The sequence below is a fragment of the Triticum dicoccoides genome, chromosome 5B (assembly GCF_002162155.2).
Source record: "Triticum dicoccoides isolate Atlit2015 ecotype Zavitan chromosome 5B, WEW_v2.0, whole genome shotgun sequence".
NCBI classification, from domain to species: domain Eukaryota; kingdom Viridiplantae; phylum Streptophyta; class Magnoliopsida; order Poales; family Poaceae; genus Triticum; species Triticum dicoccoides.
The window spans coordinates 65784289-65798015 of NC_041389.1; the positions used below are offsets into that span (position 1 = coordinate 65784289).

A 13727-nucleotide genomic window follows, 5' to 3' on the forward strand; every position below is an offset into this window, starting at 1 on the left:
GTGGCTTTTCGCTGCGACTGCAAAACAGCTTTTCGCGAATTGCAAACGTGAAATGCGGGTTGGCGGAATGCAGGGTCTGCTAGAGATGCTATTAGGCTGTTCAGAAATACTGTCGGATGAAGAATGCCTGCACTATTGTTATTATACGACACCGCTTTGCAAGCAGTAACCTATATCATCACTTTGGATCTGCTCCATTATGTGCTCATTAACCTCATCGACTTTAGATTTCCATCTGACCAATATGGCCCCCTCTAAGAAACGACAATTACATTGAGTTCGGGTGTATACACTATTTACGATAGTTTCCTTTAGAGTTTAGGCCGTCCTCTTTCTGTAACAGTGAGTTTAGTCCAGGTAATGATCCATTCCTCTCCATCTCTTCTTCTATTCTAAGTGAAAGGATCGACCGCCGGACTCCCTGCCCCGCCAGGCGCCAGCCAGCCGGAGCTGGAAGCGCCTCCCCGGACTGAGGCCGTCGACCCCAGGCACATCACCGTTCGGCTCCTCCTCCCCGGATCTCCGATGCACGCCAAACCTGCAGCAGAGCGCCGTCGCCGCAGCGGCCAGATCCACCTCCTAGCCACCGTCCCAGACCTGCAGGTGCCTCCCCATGACCTGCACGTCCATCCGGCCGGCATCCTCCCCACCCCCAGCGGTATGCAGCCATGAGCCATCCCTCCTCTTTTCTGTGCCTTATGGTTGCTTGCCTGCTTACGGTGGAAATGCGTATGGTGGATTGCTGCGGGGTGCCGTCATCGCTTATGCTAGAATTGCAGTGTGCTGTCGTCATTGCTTATGGTGGAAATGCATTTTGGAGGTTGGCGATTAGTCACGCTGCAGGTGGGACTGCGCGTGGGCGTCCCACCTCGATCCACTTCGTCCCATTAGGAATTGGTGGGCACGGTGGGACGAACCCACGAAAACATGGCATAAGTTAAGTGGGAAGAAGTGGAGTCCCGCCAATGAACCAATCATCTAAAAGATGAATTGAGCATAAGAATAAGCGGTAGAGTAAGAGAACGCCATGAAACTTGACTTTGTCGTCCTCGAGCGAGGTCTGTATGTTCTGTCCTGCAGCCGCCGGCGCCTCTGTTGTGACGCCCCAGTACGGTGAGGTTGGACTGCAAGGCGGGCATCCCGGCGGCCAAGGAGGTTGAGCTCCGTGTCGTTCGCACCGGCGGCTGGGTCCGAGAGCTGGCTGTAATCGTGTCGCAGCTGATTGCATAACTGCTGCTTTTCTCATCTGCCCAGCACGGGCACGGGCGCCATGGGCTGCGCCGTGATTTGTGCTCTCGGCGCCATGGCTCAAACCTCCTCTGGAAGAAACGGACAGGGCCACAGGGCTGCCTCCGTACGAAACCGTCGACGGTCTTGCGAAGATCAGTTCTCACTGGAACCTGACGGAGACGTCGCAACATGAGGGCCACTGGGCGAGTAGCCGATTGGCCGGTGCTGGGGACGGAGACGCCAGCGGGAGACATGGGAGCACTCAAGTTTCCATCGAGCCGGTCGCCGCGCGTACGAATGATTGGGCATGGGATGCGTCGCTAAATTGGCCGGTGGGTCTGTACTCTGCAGGGCCTCCCAGGTTGGGCGGGCGCTTCCCGGCGAGTAGTGCAGAGAAGGGATCCTCGGCACCTGTGCTGCCGTCCTCTCCGTTGTTTGATGAGGAATCGTTGTTCTTCGTATTATAGAGAATTAGTCAGGGGCTAGAAGTGGGTCTGGTGGGTTCCCGATGGATTAACTGGGATAGCCCATAGAAAATTCATTGTGTTTCACGGGTGCCCACTAAACACTTTTAAGTGGGATGGGAAAATGAGTCCCACCAAAGCCCACCCCCACCTGCAGCCTGAGCGATTAGTCTTGCATGATTCCAAAACTCCGTGATTGCTTAGTTCTAGTAATTTTGTAGTGTGATGTGATGGGTCTTTCAGTCCTTGTCTTGGTTGATGGATTGTAGAGTTGGAACATCCCTTCCCTGTTAAAATAGATTTGGCAACAACAGCGCAATGCTTTTAGTAATTATTAGGGCATGTACAATGGAAGCATCACCTTCCTAGTGCTTCACCTCTTCCACATAAGTAAAGATGGATGGAGCACTATTTAGTTTGTCAAACCCTCAATGCATGAAGCTGCCCCATCAAACCAATGCATGAGTGAACTAGGTTGTAGCCTAGTGGCAAGGGAGCGCAGTGGCGTCTCCAGCAACCAGGGTTCGAGCCACGTCGGGGACGAATTTCTGGTTTCTCACAAGGGATGCTTCTTCTATATCAATAAACCATGGGTGCTAGTGCCCATGAGTTTCATCAAACCAATGCATGACATATACATCCTCTTTTTCCTGTACTTCAGTGAACGTGGAGGGCTGGATCGCTTCATCTCTCTCCCTTTTCCCATCTCTCTCTTACTTTTATCAGCCAAGGCCCAAGAGACTACCTCCTCTGCAGGATCCCGTCTTGGTCTGCAGGCTACTAGTTGAGCTGAGTTGGACAATCGGGAGTGAGTATAGGGCTGGGGCACCCGTCCACAGTGGAGCGTTGGGCATGCCCTTAGTGTCATATGGTTGGTCCTTGTGTTGGTTCAAGAATTTTGTTTTGTTTTGTTTTTTGATGTTGAAGGATTGATTGTGCAGGGCTATGCACAGTGTGTTGCTTGATTGTTATCCAACAACTTTGCACTACATGCTACTTCATGAACTCTGTAACTGAAATGGAACAGATGAAGGAGGGCAATCTGGGACTCATATCACACGAAGATCTTCTGCGAAATAGGCAAAGATGAAACGGCTGCTGGCAATAGCTAGTCTGGGTGTGTGCTTGAGTGCCGAAGGTCACAAGAACCCTGAGCTTCCCAATTCTAGGATAGAGCTGGGCAGAGGTATGTGAAGAAGCGGTTCAAGCATAGATGGGACTCACTAAAGCAGCAGTACAGAGGATGGATGAAACCCAAATCTTCAAGGGGGATTGGATCAGATCCTCAAAGCGGAATCTTTGGGGCTGATGACGGTTGTTGGAAGAATCACATTGCAGTAACGTCACACATCGGGATCGTAACTAATTCCCCATTATTTATCCTTTTTTCATGTATGAACCGACTCATTGGTATCTTGCTCTTATTTTCAGAGAAACCCAGATTCAGGACAGCAAATGTCACCGGTGAATCATCCATTGCCCCTGGAGAGGACTTGGGAAGAAGACATGGAGGATGATACTCCAGCCAGTATTAACGACGGGTCAGACGACGGCTATGTGCTTGCTGCATCTGCTGAGGCATCCTCTTGCAACAAGGCTCCTCCTACCACGTTTCTGAGCCTCAAGGAAGACTCGATTACATGATGACACCAGCATGTGTGTGCAACTTTGCTCTAGCAAATGGTTGTCATATCTTTGTTCTGCTCCTGAATATTTGAATGAAGAAGCGTCAAGCACCACGTGCACATTTGTCCAATGTCATACAAATGCATTAACTAACCAATAGCAGTTCTTATGTACACCGTCAGTTCCAAGACTTTGTTGGCAAAATATAACGAAATCAAACGCTAGGGTTTGCTTCGTATGCATAGGGCCTTGATCTCTTTCAGCTCCCACGACAAAGGAATATGCTTGACCATTTCGGCGTATTGTAAAGAAATTGTATCGCCAAAGGATTTCGGACTAAGTTGTTTTTGTTGGACAAATAACCGAGCAATGATATAGACCGAATATTATCCGGTAGAAAATGAACTGAAACCGGGTCGCTGTGTTTATCTCTTGCAGTGTTCAGGCTAAATAAGTATCTTGACTTGCACGAGAACGAATGGGACAATTCAATTCAAAAGCTTGAGAGGAACCGTTCTGATGGGTACTCCTTGACCTAGAAAAGTCTGCTAGTTGATACAGCTGTCGGCCTGCCTAGCAGAGAGACTGATTTGATGGACGCACTTCTCTACTTGTCTTTGAAATCTGAAATGATAAATTATACTTGGCCTGCACATATATATCAGAAATGAACTTACTGAACTTCTTGAATTTATTAGCTTAAGCTGTATCAGAATTTGACCAACGGTGAAATAAATATGTACTTGGCCTATACATATATCTGAAATAAAGTTACTGAACTTCTTGGATTTATCAACTCTTACCAGAATTCAGAAGTCCGCCGACAAAAAGAAAAAAGTTGCCATGATGGTCGTAGCTCACAATATTGACCGACGGTGCAATACTGTGTACTTGACCTCCGCTCCGAAAATACGTACTTGACCTGTACATATACATTGGAAATAAAGTTACTGAGCTTCTTGAATTTATCAACTTCAGTGGTAACAGAATTCAAAAAGTCTATGTTGACAAAAAATGTTACATGACGGCCACAACTACAATTTTGACCAACAGTACAATAATATAAATGAGCCGGGGAGCGAACTAAAGATAACTTGATCTACCAGCGGATGTGGTCAATGGCTGATCCCATTGTGTTTCTCGTAAACGGAAAATTGTTGAAAAATTCTTCGCGGTCGACCTGTCAGATCATTAGCGGTTGTTAAGTTGCCTCTTGATAGCCTGGAAAGGCTAAAAGTCTGAGCTTACTTTAACATTACAGTTATCTCCAAAACAGTCAACATCACACACCTGACTGATGCTGACATAACTATATGACTATGCGGCGCGAAAGTAGACATTTCACAAGAAAATTATGTAAACATAAAGCGGGCATGGGTTTTCTTCCTTTTACTTTGGAGGAAAAACTGGATTTTCATGCCTCGCATAGGCTAAAAACAAACAATGCTGGTAATTATAATCACAAGTACTACAACCACTGAATTTAAAGTGTACTAGTCACTAGAATACCGACTTTATCCTTTTCAAGTGAATAATGTAAAGTATGCATTTAAAAAAAACATGTTTATAAATGTAGGCAAGTTATGTAATCTAACAATGATAATTACCCAAATGCCCTCATTCATTATGTCTCCCTTGTGTGCATTTGTTTATTACTACAAGCCACACTAATCATCCTCTCTCATCTTTCCCAGGCAATTATAACAGGGCACTTATGTCATTTCCGCTCAAAGATATCCAAATTTTATCACCTTGTTAATTTCTGTGGCCTGCGTTAGTCGACGAAGGGGAATGTATCTGGGTCGCGCTGATTACTTTCTCCGATACACAGTGAGATGTACATGTCAGTTTGATGATCAGAAAGTAGTATGATCCAACGCATACCTTTTCAGATGAGGTTGGGTGGCTCTTCTCACCCTCTTTTTCAACCTATATACTGTCTCAATCATTGAATTATCAATGGGAAAAACCAGCATGTCAAAATGCAATTAAAGCCAGGCTTGAGGAAGCACCATTCTGGAAGGAAAACAGGAGCATTCAGGAACCATTCCCACTGCGTGCCATGAAACGCAAAAGTTGTTATTTCAATCCATCATGAGGTGAAATACAAGCATGTAGGCTACCTCACTTAATTACTGTGCCATGAAATTTCTGTTATATCTCACTAATGTAAACTAAATACTGACTATTTGGAAAACAAAGTAGACATATTTCTTTTCTTAATAAAGATCAGGTCTTTTTCAAGTCACAGTGTTTAGTTTATGCCTGATGAACAGTGAACACGGTGTGCGACTCAATAACCTGTGGACCGGTCTCCGACTATAGCAATACTAAAGTCAGGACATGGGCATTAAGAATAAGCCCAAGATGAAGAGAAAAATAAGGTATTTTTTCCCAATCCTTGGTCATCTTTTTGTTTCCTGGTGGGAGCTGAGGACAAGTGTTTCTTTCCTTGCTACTTCCTAAGTTGCAACCAGCTCATCTCTCCAAGGTGAGAACAGGCCAGGTCAATCGCAGTGGGACCTTTGAGTCCTCTGCCTGGACTAGTATATATAGAGAGCACAGCGTAGCACCCTTTTGATTCTAAAGCTAGGAGATACATGTGCTCTGCTCCTCATACCACCATCATCCAGGACTTATATTAGACGCTCTTGGCTCTTCATACACACTGCAGCGCACCATAGTGGAGTTTCCACCGAGCAACTGCACCTAATCCTTGGGTGGGTTTAGTTTCTTGATCCCTTTTTGTCCTTTTTGCTGAATCTACCCGATTACCTTGCCTTCCTCTGGGCAACTGCGCCTAATCCTTGGGTGAGTTTAGTTTCTTGGTTTCCTTTTCTCCCTTTTGCTGAAAATACCCAATTGCCCTGGCTAGATATGTTTTAAGAATTTTAATTGTCCTATCATCTGGTTCTGTTCCAAATTAATTTCGCTGTTCAAACACAGAGTTCTTCATATGTCTACCAACTAATATAACTAGCTTATTCAATTTTGACATTATTTATTCTGTTGAGTAATGCTAGTGTACCTCTTTCTTTTCCTGCTGCACATCAGAGGAAGATGCACACCAGAATTATCTGTTTGAGTTGTGAGCAGAGCTCTACCTGTCATACCATTTTCTTCTCTTAAGATGACGTCTTACCAGCTTAGCTTCTTTGGAGTTGAACCAGAAATATGTAACTAGTTTCATTTTTTGTAGGGCATTTAAGAGTGAGTTTTTTTTTCTGCGGCTGAAAGTAAAAGGAAACAATTCCAGTGAGATACTTACATAATTTATTTGGCTGTTCTTCTTTCCCTCAGGTTCTTATCAAACTCCTCTTTGCATGAGCTTCTGAACACATATCTGAAGCTTCTAAGAAGGAAATTCCATACTCCAGCAATGACTTGCTTTCGTTTGCTCCGGTGGAAGAAAAAATCCAGAAGCCAAATTGTACAGCAGGACATAGGTAAACCTGCATCTCTCATTTAACTATTGTTATTCTGAAGCATCCTAAAACCCTCCTGATTCATCCTATTCTGTACAGACGTACCACTCCATGGCAACGTGAAGATATACTCCTCCAAGGAGCTCAAAAGGGCCACAAGGAATTTCTGCTCAGGAAACAAACTCGGACAGGGTTCTTTCGGCTGCGTTTACCTGGTAGGTTTAGTTGCCAGTTTGACAGTTTGCACCATAAAAGCTTTGACATTTCCAAGTTCAAACACCACAATCTCTTTATCCTGTCAATCAATCACTCCAAAAAATCCTGAATTATTAGAAAGCGGCAGGTTATACTCTTCCTGCCATAGTGATTACCATCACTGTAGCACTTGGACCAGCTATCAAAATTCAAACAGTAGTGTTTCATGAGTGCTCAAGCTCTGGTCTGAGTTATGCAGGGAAAGCTGAAGAATGGTCAAAAGGTTGCCATCAAGGTGCTCTCCTCCGAGTCAAAGCAAGGAACAAGGGAGTTCTTGAATGAACTGAGTGTCATATCCAGCATAACCCATCACAACCTTGTAAAACTGCACGGCTGCTGCGTCGATGGAGGTCAGAAAATGCTGGTGTACAATTATCTGGAGAACAACAGCCTCGCACGAACCCTCTTTGGTATGTTCAACCAAATTTCGATTTTCATCAGAACTTTGAATCGCTGGTAAATTCATTGCTCTGAACCCCCTGGTTTGTCATGATGTTCTTCAGGCAATACCCACAGTAGTATCCGCTTTGACTGGAGCACAAGGGCGAAGATCTGCATTGGTGTCGCCGACGGTCTCACATATCTGCATGAAGAAATCCGGCCACATATCGTCCACCGTGACATCAAGGCGAGTAATATTCTGCTTGACAAGGACCTGAGCCCCAAAATATCGGATTTCGGGCTAGCAAAGCTCTTCCCGGGCAACATGACGCATATCAGCACGAGGGTTGCAGGAACATTGTAAGCAAAGTGACACCTGTTGCTGCTCTCACTTAACCTTGCACATATTGATATATACTGTACTGTGTGGTTAAGACAAGTTGACATATGCTCATTTCTCAGAGGGTATCTGGCACCGGAGTATGCAATCCGAGGGCAGCTGACAAAGAAGGCTGATGTGTACAGCTTTGGGGTTCTGCTGCTGGAGATTGTCAGTGGCAGGTGGCACACTGACCCCAGATTGCCTCTCCAAGATCAGTTCCTCCTAGAAACGGTAAAGAACGATTTCAGTAACAATATCTACTTAATTGTGATTCTCTAGAAAGTTCAGAAAAAATATCAGGAGAAACAGTACAATAGTACGGAATACAGCTATGATAGATTCAAGATGTTCCACATCAGACCATGATAATCATGCCAGACATATACCTACTATGTGCCACAGTTGGAAGTAGTCTTTAATTTTTGAAGAGGAAATACAGTTGGAAGTATTCTGAAGGAAAGTACCAGGAAGTTTCCTCTCTGTCCTGAAAATTACTATTTCTGGTAGTGCTGCCAGCTTTCATTGTCTTATCTTGAGATTATTTTTTATTGGCCCACTGGTTCTGGATTTATTCCTGAAAATGTTTTCTATGCCACTTGCATTGACTGGTGTTCTCATTCTTAGGACATACAGTATCTGTTAGTTTTTGTCCAATTATTATGTGCACCTGCTATTGCATTATAAATCAGCAATTTATGAGAGATCTTTAATCTCTCACCCTGCAAAGAGAAGTGAAAAGGTTCTATTTCAAAAATAGCTGAAGCATTGTTTCTTGACATTGTCAATAGTAGATTAAAGAATATAAATCAGAAATATCCACTTGTTTTTCCCAGGTTTGGACACTCTACAAGTCTGGTGATCTTGGGAGCATCATCGACAGGACCTTAAAAGATGGTTTCAGCACCGACGAAGCTCATAAGTTTTTGAAAATAGGACTTCTGTGCACCCAGGATAGCCCCAAGGTCAGGCCCTCCATGTCGACAGTCGCAAAGATGCTAAAGGGTGAGTGCGCCGTCAGCGACAAGATCATGAGGCCAGGCCTGATCACAGATGTCATGGACCTGAAAGTCAGAACAATCGAGCCTGCTCTTCAGTTAAGTGTGTCTCCACCAATGTCTCCACTGGATAACCACTCACTGGTGTCTAACCTTGCATTCGCTGGTAGCACTGTGATAAGGGACAGCCCCTAATGAGAGGTTAAAAAGGCACATGAAGGAGAATATGCTCAAGCAACAATGGCTGTAAATTGGAGGGATGACGAAAGCATATCAAGAGAGGCATTTGATTTCGTTTGTGTTTCTATATTGCCAGTTAGATATACTGTTAGTTGTTTGTATATGTTGCATCTGAGCTTTTGGTGATCAACAACTGAAGATCCTCAGTGTCCTGTGGGGCATGGCTTATAGGTGAAGGAAGAAGGGCACAGCTGCACCAGGCACCCAAGCAGGGAGCCCTGAACTTTCAGAGGTTTGCTAGTTAGTACCTTTCCTAAGCTAAGCAAGCCAGGGTTACCTTTTTTGTGTGCACAGAAATAGTAGCTACTGTACAATGTTTAGTCAAGTATACAGTACAAATCTCACACGGATAATGACATGACTTGCATCTGCATGAAAGACCTGTGAAAAATCCACTCTGAAATGCCAATAATTCAAAATGACAAGGTCAAATCTTTTGATCAAATACATCAGCAGATTATTGAGGATGATTGTAGCAATAAAATGTAAACTGAAACAAGTGAAGATATCTAGGTACAGAAGTAATTTAAAAATATCTCTTACCAAATGAGGTCTTGAATCTAAGAGGAACCACGGAACTGCAGTTCCAAAAAAATAATATCCTTAAGAGGAAGCTCAACACTGAAAGCAGGGATTGACAAAAGAACCTTCAAAACACTGAAAAGCACTATCAAATGAGTCATGGTAAAACTTCACAACATTCCATGTGAAATCACCCTGTACAGGAATGGTTTCCGCAGCTTGAAGAGCAGAAGTTAAACCAAACAAACAGTCCGGGTAAGCCCGAGTTAAACAAAAGTACTTGCTGTAAGAGCAGCCCGGTGCATGTAGCTCCCGCTTGCGCAGGGTCGGGGAAGGGTCCGACCACTTTGGGTCTATAGTACGCAGCCTTTCCCTACGTTTCTGTAAGAGGCTGTTTCCAGGACTTGAACCCGTGACCTCATGGTCACAAGGCAGCAGCTTTACCACTGCGCCAAGACTCCCCTTCAAACAAAAGTACTTGCTGTCATTTAAAAAAAAATGCACCACAGTAATAACCCAACCATGTCATATTAACAGTTGAACATGGTATCACAGAAAAAACTTTCATCCATCTAAAGTAGACATTTCATTTTTTACAGAGGGAGTAGTACATATCAGAGATTCCTGAATCTTTAACACATAATGACAAAAGTTAGATGCACACTAATAGTCCTAGTGGGGGACATTCGATTATGTCAGCAAACACAGCAAGAAATGAACTTACCAAAACAACAGTAAACCTCATGAAATAAATAAATAAACAAATACGGAGTATATATCAATGTACAACTAGAAATAGAACTGCATAGATTATTCATTCTTTGGGCAGCAACAACTGAGTTCCATGTATATACATGTAGAAAACCACGTTCAGACACATCATCAGAAACTTTGTTCTTTAGCAACTAATTCTACAGCACTGCTCTCAAAAGCCACATTCTGAAGACTTCTACATGGCGGGACAAATAGAAATGAAATGAAATTTCAAGCTTAGATGATTTGCTAGTGTGATCTTGCCATCCGGTTCATTTCCAGCAGTTGTGTAAGAGACACAGAACTCCATCTATCGGTTCCCTCTTGAAGTTGCGCATAGAGTAGTCGCTTGACAGAGTCTATGAAGATACTCACGGTGCCAAATTCATACACTGGCTTGCCATTATAGGATTTATTAACTCTAGGCATAAACAGCAAACCTTGGTCAGCCGCATATGCCTGAATAGACTCCTTGAAGCTCATATCTCCCATGGTTGCACCTGGCACTGAATGATAAGCTGGGTATTGCGATGCTTGCTGTGCTGCATCAAATTGCCACTTCTCTGTTGCTCTCAAGTAGCCCACATTCTCACTTGCCCCTGGCTGCACCAAGTCAACCCCTTCAGCAGCTTGGTTCATCATCTCAAGACCAGCCGTTAGAAGCATCCGTATGCGTTTATTGGCGAGTAACTCTGGTGGGAAAAGACCCCTCCAGCTCTTGTACCAGTTTGTGATCTCATTGAAATCGGGAATCTCTGAACACAACCAATGGTACAGAACCTGCTGCCACTTGCTAAAGAAATCAACTTCCAACATATGGACCATATGGGATACCGGTACAGCAGAAGCCCAAATCATAACCGAGTTAAACTGGTCGAACTTCTGGTTTGCTGGGTTGATCTGAAACTCCTGGAGTGCCATTTTAAGTTTAGGAATGATATAACGCACTATCAAGTCTTCCCAACTTGCTGGATCAAATACACCCTTCCATGGAGATAGCAAAGCGTAAGCTGATGCATCGTGAGCTTGCCAAACATGGAGGACACTACTCAGCTTGTACCGAATGGAGTGACACAAGGTCTCTATCCTTCGTCCTAGAGTCGGCAACCATGGATGTACCCATGCATGAATGGGTACCTTCTCCCTTCGTGGATCCCAGGATTCAACAGCGGCTGTGAGCTTTGGCATGATTACATGCTCTAATATTGAATGGAGTACAATAGGGGGCAGCAACTGCTCCCATGACTCGAGAAAGCAGAGCATTGGTTCTGGATCCCTAGCCTCCCATGAATTAGTTCCTGATATCCTCACAGCTGGCAGGATCACCTCGCTAACCAGCTGTACATATGGAGCCATTGATTCAGTAGCATCTGAGAAATCATATGGCTGGTCACACTGCAGCAAATCCTTCAATGATGACATGACTTCCAAGCCAAACAGCGGATTCTGCAGAGGCTGCCACCCCTGGAAGACCTGGATCAGTAACGGATGAGCAAATCGGCAAGCGATCCATGCAACGCTGCACATTTTGAACTCCTCCTCATGGCGCAGCTTCAATTCCTGGAAGGTCTTGAGCAACCCTCGCAGCATGAGCAAACCAGCTGTATCGTCCACCCAGACTTGCTCCAGCACACCTGCAATCGTCTCCATAACCTGCAGCTGGTGTTTCTGCAACGCCTCCTGCTTTGCTACTTTCTCCTTCTCCCGCACCAAACTAGCCACCCTCTCCTGCTCCTGTCGCAGCTGCCCATCCAACCTGATGATATCAGCCTTAGTCTCGTCAACAAGCACCCGCACATTGTACTGCAACTCTGGCATTGGCACATCATTCACCTCCATCTCCTGTTCATCACTGAGCCCCTTCAAGTCTGTCAGCACACGAACCTGAGGCCCTCGCATGTCAATCACCTTCTGGACAACCGTGGGCTGCTCATCCTGTTCCTGCTCGGCGTGCATAGCCAGCAACTCATTCTTGGTCAGGACCTGATCTCTCATCAAGCTGGCCTTCTTGGACCACCGTTGCTTTTCCTTCTTGGCACACGGCGGAGGAGGTGGGGGTGGCAGGTTCTCCTTGGCAGTGAAGGGCTTGGCCTCCTTAAACTCCTCGACACTGCCAAGTCCGGCATTTTTGCGGCGCGGGATGGTCTCCAGCGGTGCCGTGATTCCCTGAGCATTCTTGCCGAGGCCCATTCCTCTCTTGTGCCCCATCATAGCCATCATCTTAGCCACCTTCGTGTTGGACTCCACGCTGCCAGGGGCCGGCGCTGGTTTTCCATCATCCGCCCCGGCCGCCGACGACGCCTGGCGGCGGCGTTTGGCCGCCTCGTGCTGCCGCTCCTTCTCCTCCCGCCTGGCACGCGCACCCTCCGCGATCCGCTGCCCGAACCCCGTGGGCAGGTCCTGGTTGTCCTCCGCGTCCTCCTCCGCGGCGGCGGCGGTGCGCAAGGAGAACGCGGCCTGGCCAAGCCCAGGCCTCTGCTCCTCCCGCTCCACCCCCTCGGGCATTCCCTTGGAGACGAACTGCACGGGCCTGGTGAAGTCAGACTCGAGCTCGTCCCTTCTGCGCTTGCGGGGTCGCGACCCCTCGTCCTCCTCGGAGTCGTAATCGTAGTCGGAGTCCCCCTCGGCGAAGACGCCGTAGAGGGCATCGTCGCGGGTCTGGAGCGCGCGCTGGCGGCGGCCCTCGTAGAAGAAGTCCCCGTCGCGGCCGGAGCGGCCGCCCAGGAAGTCGCCGTCCATGTCGAAGCGGTCCATGCCCTCCGCGTCCTCCTCCATGGCCCCGCCGCTCTACGCCTCCTCGATCCCCAAATCAAAACGTAGGGTTTCATGGCAGACCTCAGGCTTTCAGCCAACCAATCGAAACAAACAAGGCGAGGCAAACGAAAGTGGGAAGGGATGGCGGTGCCTACTACCTCGCCGCCGGTGACGCCAAACGGTGGCTTGATTCCGGCTAGACGGAGCGGGGACCAGGCGATGTCGATGCGGCCGCCCGTGGGACGGAGCTCGGGGCAGCGAACTTCGGGCGGCCGAAGACCCCGGGATGACGTGCGAGAGGAGGGGAGCAAGCGGCGCGCGGGGCAGAGACGGCGCGTGTCGCGTCCGGCGGAGGCGCACCACGGGGCGACGGCGTAAGGTCGGTTATGAGCAAAGTTTTAAATAGCTAGCTAAGCCTCTTAGCGGCGGACCTCTTCTAGATGCTATAGCGTGTTATAGCGGAGCTATAGCGAGCTATTTAAAATGTTTGCTCAAGTGTTTAAACAAAAGACTCTTAGCGCGGGACCTTTTTTAAACGCTATAGCGTGCTATCTATAGCGAAGCTATAGCGGGCTATTTGAAACTTTGGTTATGAGTTACCAGTGGCTTCTAGCCCGTTGGGCTTTAGATTAGTCTTTCTTCAGTTAAAGACTTGAGTATTACCGACCTTCAGCAGCAGTCGGATTGGGCGGGTCCAGCG

General features: G+C 46.7%; 2 protein-coding genes and 1 long non-coding RNA gene across 4 annotated transcripts; 2 read left to right on the top strand and 1 right to left on the bottom strand.

Annotated features, from left to right (window-relative positions):
• The first annotated feature begins 253 nt into the window (after window positions 1-253).
• Window positions 254-3450, top strand: LOC119307400. The gene is made up of 2 exons (XR_005149291.1): window positions 254-658; window positions 2722-3450. It is a non-coding gene; the product is annotated as an uncharacterized LOC119307400 (long non-coding RNA).
• Window positions 3451-5893: 2443 nt separating this feature from the next.
• Window positions 5894-9376, top strand: LOC119307401 (cold-responsive protein kinase 1-like). 2 transcript variants are annotated; one of them, XM_037583475.1, is made up of 7 exons: window positions 5894-6040; window positions 6621-6766; window positions 6845-6960; window positions 7200-7410; window positions 7504-7741; window positions 7844-7994; window positions 8597-9376. In XM_037583475.1, the coding sequence occupies exons 2-7, from the start codon at window positions 6700-6702 to the stop codon at window positions 8951-8953; spliced, it is 1140 nt and encodes a 379-aa protein (XP_037439372.1). In that variant the 5' UTR covers window positions 5894-6040; window positions 6621-6699; the 3' UTR covers window positions 8954-9376. The 2 variants fall into 2 exon arrangements, with proteins under 2 accessions (XP_037439372.1, XP_037439373.1); XM_037583476.1 differs by having other exon boundaries at window positions 5902-6131.
• Window positions 9377-10304: 928 nt separating this feature from the next.
• LOC119307402 (septin and tuftelin-interacting protein 1 homolog 1-like) lies at window positions 10305-13404 on the bottom strand. The gene has a single exon (XM_037583477.1). The coding sequence runs from the start codon at window positions 13046-13048 to the stop codon at window positions 10523-10525; it is 2526 nt and encodes an 841-aa protein (XP_037439374.1). The 5' UTR covers window positions 13049-13404; the 3' UTR covers window positions 10305-10522.
• Window positions 13405-13727: the final 323 nt, after the last annotated feature.